The 6,877-nt window shown below is 42.3% G+C and overlaps 1 protein-coding gene across 1 annotated transcript; it reads right to left on the reverse strand.

The window, feature by feature from the left end:
- Positions 1-4,674: 4,674 nt before the first annotated feature.
- Positions 4,675-5,175, reverse strand: LOC123413573 (subtilisin-like protease SBT3.17). The gene is made up of 2 exons (XM_045106508.1): positions 5,029-5,175; positions 4,675-4,892 (listed from the first exon to the last, which is right to left on the reverse strand). Exons 1-2 carry the CDS (start codon positions 5,154-5,156, stop codon positions 4,757-4,759), a joined length of 264 nt encoding a protein of 87 aa, XP_044962443.1. The 5' UTR covers positions 5,157-5,175; the 3' UTR covers positions 4,675-4,756.
- Between the last annotated feature and the right edge of the window lie 1,702 nt (positions 5,176-6,877).

Consider the following 6,877-nt stretch of genomic DNA (forward strand, 5'->3'; position numbering starts at 1 on the left):
GTCATTCCTTATGTCAGCGGTAGCAAAAGTGATGCCGCTGCGAAGGAAGTCCATGAGTTCTGGAAAATGCTTATCACTACTCCAACGGAAACAAATTAAAATGGAACAAATGTTACATACTGCTGCAATAAGGAAACATGTTTCACTACAACTAAAGAGAAAATTATCTTTAGGATTCAAATAGAACATATGCAATGGAACCTAGAGAGATCACTATAGCTATCCAATGGAACCTAGAGAGATCACTATAGCTATCCAATGGAACCTAGAGAGATCACTAGCTATATGCAATTTTCATGACTATGACATATCATATTGCTATCCAACGGAACCTAGAGAGATCACTAGCTATATGCAATTTTCATAACCTTGGATCAAAGAACACCGCATAAAATTGTATCACTACAACTATGATTTCAATGGAACATATTGAACCAATCAGATTTTTCAGATTGTGGAACACTATTCCAATCAGATTGTGTTCCCTTCAACTAATCAAAATTGTTTCACTACAACTATTTGAAGCGAACCAACTATGATTCCAATGGAACATATTAAACACTAGTTGATTCTAATACGATTTTTCAGATTATGGAACACTATTCCAATCAGATTGTGTTCCCCTTCAACTAATCAAAATTGTTTCACTACAACTATTTGAAGGGAACCAACTATGATTCCAATGGAACATATTAAACACTAGTTGATTCTAATACGATTTTTCGGATTATGGAACACTATTCCAATTAGATTGTGTTCCCCTTCAACTAATCAAAATTGTTTCACTACAACTATTTGAAGGGAACCAACTATGATAGAAACAAATAAACTTACAATGTCATTATCTTGGATCGAAGAAAGCCTCAAAACTTACCTCGCCCATTGGATCGAAGATCAAGACATGGTGTGCGAAGCATAGTTGGATGACGGCAACACCGCATTGATCGGCCGTGTATTCCAGATCAAGCCCCAAGAACTTCTCATGATCCATTGCGGCGTCAAGCCATCGTTCCTTCAACTGTTCAAGAAAAAACGGCATCTCCCTGCTCTCGTTCGTGTACACGACATCGAGCATGGTCGTGCCATGTGCGAGCACCTTTTCAAAGCAAGTTGGCATGGTGGAAGAAGAGAAGGGAAGACACTACAAGGAATATGCTAGTACACGACGCTATTTTATCGTCGCTACATCATCACGGTTTTTCATTTACGACGATCGCATGACGAAAAACCAAGCGTCGGAAACGGAGCGTCAGAAATGAACAGCCACGACGTTTTGATCAAAACCGTCGTAACTTTACGACGATTCCTGGATTGTCGTAACTTTTCGACGATCCTAAATCATCACTGACAATCAAACCCAGTCCTACGTGGCAAAATTACGACGAAATCAAAACGTCATGGCTGAAATCAGCCCAACCCATTTCAATTGATCACATGGGCTCGTTTTATTTTTTTTGGGCTTTTCTTATTGGGCTTTTTTTGGGCCTTGGCCTATTTACATCCACTTTTAGTTTTTCTTTTTCGAATTTTTTTGGGCCCTGGCCTTTTAGTGCCTAAATACATTTGGTCCAGTTTCAGTTTTGGCCTTTTTTTCATTTTTGAATTCAGCAACTTTTTTTCAAGAACTTGGTTTCATTTCTATTTATTGGGCCTTTTCAACCAATTATTTGTCCAATATTAAATGCAGCACTATTTCATATTCAAATTAAGAAAACTCCAAGTCGAATTAAAATCATCCATCATATAACATCACATAATACATCTCCCAGGTTTACATAACACAATAACTCATGTCATCAATACATTTCCTTACACAGGAATATAGCAAGAGTGAACAAAATTACACAACAGAACAATGGCACATCTGCTACTATCCCAACACTATAATGGACTTCATTCTTCTCTCCTATGAGACATGCTTGAGATGCAACAACTTGTCATCCTACATGAACATTACACTGCACATGAATCAATCAAAAAGAAATAAATATAAAAAATATTAGAAATAAAAAGATTTGTGTTCATCCTGAAGATGATGTTAAAAATATCCTTCGTATCACAAATGATTTATCCGTTCTACTACAACAAAATATAACCACAAGTCAATTGTATATACACATATTTTGTGTTGAGAAGAAAGAATGCAAAGAATGCATTTTTAATGGACACTTCACATCAAGCAAATAGTGCAATAGTGATGAAACACTAGTGGTTCAATTAAGAGACGGGATAAACCATTACCTCTTATGTACTTCTCCTTTGATGGACGCTCAATGTGGTTGGTGGCCTTCACAATCACAATGGCAAGTTCCTATTTGTTCCGAAGAAATGGTAAGCCAGCAGGGAGTGAAGCATGATAAAAGTCGAGGTTCAAGTATGAAAAGCTTCAAATACAATTCAACATTCAATGGAATCATAAGTGGCCCGACCAATAGAAAAGTGTGTTAAATGAAAGTATAATCAAGTTAGCCTACAAGTGACAAGTAACAAACACACATCACAGAACTGAAAGTGCAATAGGAGCAGCAATTGCTTTGGCCATTCGTTATAGACCGAACAATGAGTAAGTGTATGGGGCTAACGAGGCTAGGAGCTGCCTATTTTCTAGCCTAGAAAACAAACATGAGATTTCTCAAAGTAGAAAGCAAACAATTTTCCGGCCAATCAAACAAATATGAGATTTCTCAAACAAGAAAGCAAACAAACGTGCTACAGACAATTACTTAGTTTTTTTGTGAGAGGAAGTTGTGCGCCTGTACAAGTATTTATTTTACGTGGATCAAACATTTATGTACTCTAAAAGAAATACAAGAAAAAGTGAGAGAGACGGACACTTAATTTTTTTTGTGAGAGGAAGTTGTGCGCGCATAGACATGGTACCACACCATTCAAGATAATTAACAGGAGTAAAGGAGTAAAGGACAATTCTTTATAGAATGATAAACAGATTTCAGCTAGTACCGTGCTTTCTTGGCTAAGCTAGTTAAAATGAGATAGTCATACAAGACAATAGAGACAATATGAATATGCATGGCACAAGTGCAGGTCCTGGTTAAATAACGTGCTTTCACAAATAAATAAATTCTGCTATAATAAGACTGATCCTACATGCTGAAATCATGTCCTGAATTTCATATTGACTGATACATCTTTCTACAGTTATAGAACGTGTTGGACACCCTGTATATTTGTTGTTTTGTCAAATTATTTTTAAATTATTTAGTATATAGTAACAAATTTCTCAACTTCGAACAATAACCATGGTAGGTTGCACTAATTACCCCAAAAAAATGCTATAATGTACTTACGAATAATGCATATATTAGTCAAAATACAGTACAAACCCCCTGCTGTTAGCACATACATCAATGGCAAGTACAGAATCGTCTACTTGCCATTGTAAAACTGTGCACTTACTACTCTGCCTTCTCTGTTTACCCCACCCATGGTCACGAGAAATTGTCCCTAGTAGCTCACCATCAAGAGGTCGAGCTCCTTGCCGCCGGAGGGAGCGCCGGCGGGGGGCAAGGGCAGCGGGGCGCGCGTGGCCATCTGCGCGGCGATGCGGTGGAGCTAGTCGACGGGGGTGGCGATGCACAGGCAGGCGACGTGTAGAGAACATCTTCTTCAGGGCAGCCCCTGCATCAAGAATAAACTTGAATTATTATCATCAAATCACCAAATTGACACACATCGAATATTATGTAAATTTGCTTAAGTGTAACCAAGAGCGCACCTTCAATTGATCCATGTGGTTTTCTTGCTCGCTTTATACCTTTTGTTGGTCCAGTGGTACTCTCCTTATGATGCCCTTGACTAATCTCTCCCTTCCCAGCTTCAGAATGGGCATTTTCTATTTGAATTTCCTCCTCATTTTCCTAAATCATGTGAAGAAAATACATGAAGATGTTGGTAACACTTATAGTATCATAGTAGAACACTAACTCGCTAACATTCTGCAGCTAATTGCCTAACCATTCTGCATGTTGTGCTAACTTGCTATTTTTTTTAGAATAAGGATATAATCAAAGGAATTCAGCAAGCACAAGCCCTCATTCCAAGGGCTGAAAATGGAGTTAGGATATATACACTACAAAACCAGAGTTCAACAATTTCTATAAGAAACTGTGAACAACATTGCACTATAAGAATGTCACTTGTACATGTGCAGAGTCCGATTGGTACTTGTACATGTGAACAAAACCAGATTTGAATGTCACTTGTACATGTGCAGAGTTGAAAAGTTTTGAATGGCAAATGCTCATGCTTTCTTGAATGTTTGTTGTGACTAAAGAATAGTTCCAGTAAACTACTTGTGCCTATGCAGAAAAGAACAAACAATTTGTGTGTGTGTGTCATAAGTATTACTCCATGCCTGGGAAATAAGCAGATGACAGGACAACAATGTATCTCTAGAAGCTACAGATTTCACTACTTTGTAGGGAATCTACAGATTTCACCACTATATCAAACTGTATCAAACTTCAGAAGGACAAGGAAAAAAATCAGGAAAAATTACTTATTGGAATTAGAATCAGAAAAAGGGGTGCCTGATCAGATTCAGTAGGCTGCTCTTTCATAGCAAAAGGGAAACTGATCAGTTCTAAAGTAATTAGATGGTGGCTTTGGTGCCTGTGATGATCTCGTTCCGTGCCTGTGATGGGGCATCCGGTGACTCAATGCAACTAAAATTCCACATTATGCAGGTGCAACTAAATTCCACACTAAGAGTTCAGTACAGCGGAGGCAAGCATAACTAGAACTCCATGAAGTGGAAGGAAGGGGGGCACTCACTCTTGAGGTCCTCGACCTCCTCAGCGGTGAGCTTCGCAGAGAAGCCGCTGGCGGCGTGCTTGTAGTGGCAGAGCACCGCGTCCCTGGCCTTCTCCTCGCTGCCAAAATTCACCCCCCAGATCAGCAAACTGTACAACCAGAAAAAGCCCCCAAAGACCTAGATGCTACGGGGCAGGTGTAGGCAGGCCCGGGCCAATCGGCGGTGGATCCAGCTGGATTCGGACGGCGCGGTACCTGCCAAGGACGTGGGAGAGGGTGCGGATGTGGAACTCCTCGGGGTCGGCGTCCTCGGGGCGGTAAACGTAGACGATGTGCACGGCCGCCTCCTGCGCCGCGGCCGCCTGCTCCGGCTCGGCCGCCATGGCGATCTGGGCTGCTGCTGCTGTTGCTGCGAGGAAGAGGAGGGCGAGCAGAGGGTTACAGAGGCCGACTTGTTGCCCTCGAGGTTGAGGAAGAATTGGTTGCCCTCGAGGCCATCTAGAAGACACAGCGACCCTTAAGGGCTCGGGAGTCACCGGAGATGGACTAGGTGTGGATCTGCTGCACGCCAGCGATGGTGTCTACGCGGTGAGCGGGTGGTGGTGCGCGGGCGCGGGTGGCGAGATCGGCTTGCTGTAGGTGGCGGTGGCGAGCTCTGGAACTCTGGATCCACGGGATCGGGGGAGGGGGGGAGGGGAGAGGGGACCGATGGGAGGAGTGGAGTTAGATTTTGGGCTGCGGGTGGGTCGATGGATGGATGGATGGTTGGATATGTGCCATGTCATCAATCCATGGCACAAACATCTCCACCAATGAAAATTAAGCTTACCTAAATGTTGGAACAACGACAGCGCGTACACCACTGCCTTCATTCGCCGTTGCGGAGGCAGCCGCGGATCCTAGCGGGGGAGGAGGTTGCTTCGAACCTGGCGAGCGGGGGGAGAAGGAGGACGGGGAGGCAGGTCGATCAAGTGGTGGGGAGGGGAGAGGCTGGGAGCGACGCCCACCATGACCGATGACAACACGACGAGGTATGAGGGAGCGACGCGGGGCGGTCGGTGGCGGCGCCGATGTGGGGGAAGGGATTGGATCGGGGAGCTGGAGAGGAAGGAGCTCGGGAGGAAGGGAGGAAGAAGAAGAGAGGAAGAAGGGAGGCGGGGGGTGGATGAAAAATGCGAGGAGGACAAAACTAGGGTTTCATCTACGGAGTAGAGGGCTGCAGTTGGATCCAGGATCATCCAATGGTCCTTAATGCATGATCCGCGTGACATCCTCATGGGCCAATCAGAATGGAGTAAAACATGGTTTTCGAGTGACAAATATGGTTTTCTGAGACGCGGAGGGAAGGGGAGGAGGAGGGCGCGGTCCGTACTTGGAGGGCGGTGGAGTCGTGGGCGAGCTTGTAGTCCTTGTAGTCCGCCACGTCATCGATCCATGCCATAACCAATTCCACCAATTAGAATAAAGCATATGTAGTTGTATTTTTCTTATTGTTTTGCTTCTACTTTTTCACATGATAACATCTAAATATGATCTTTTGGAGTAGACAAGCTTGCATCTTGCAATTATAAACAATGTTGCTAAAGGGACTTTTCATTTTCTTTGCACAAAAAATCCATTTTAATTTTTCAAGTGGCCAAAGTGAGTTTTTTTGTGAAGGACCTACCAAATATTTGTCGCAAAATTGGATCAAATCATTTTTCTAAATTTTAAGTCTTATTAAATGTACAATTTAACAAATGGTTTGGTGCCAAAATCTTTTGATCCACCTCTCCTGAAAAAGACAATTTTTTTGATTCACGTGGAAGCAGGTCAAATTTGAACTACAACTCTTTGATAGATTGCTCTTTAATTTTCCCAAAAATCATTTTCAGGTACATAATTATCTATTTAATCATAGAAACACCAAAATATTTGCAAGAATCAAGCCCTAGCTACGAACGGTCATACCCACCGTTTGAACCACATTTTGAAACACACATGAAAAATTCTAAAAAAAATCAAAAAATTGAAAAACGTTCTCATGAATGGGCTATCGTGTCTGAAGATTCATGGCTTTCAAGCCAAATGATCAATGTTATGGCCACATTCATGGCATAGTTTG

This window comes from Hordeum vulgare, chromosome 7H, assembly GCF_904849725.1.
Source record: "Hordeum vulgare subsp. vulgare chromosome 7H, MorexV3_pseudomolecules_assembly, whole genome shotgun sequence".
Lineage (NCBI taxonomy): Eukaryota > Viridiplantae > Streptophyta > Magnoliopsida > Poales > Poaceae > Hordeum > Hordeum vulgare.

What these genes read in the sequence shown, in the direction of transcription:
- LOC123413573 (XM_045106508.1), bottom strand. Translation starts at nt 5,156, where the DNA reads ATGGCGGCCGAGCCGGAGCAGGCGGCCGCGGCGCAGGAGGCGGCCGTG. An exon ending in CTCTCCCACGTCCTTGGCAG is followed by an intron (nt 4,893 to 5,028) that starts GTACCGCGCCGT and finishes GAATTTTGGCAG; the next exon opens with CGAGGAGAAGGCCAGGGACG.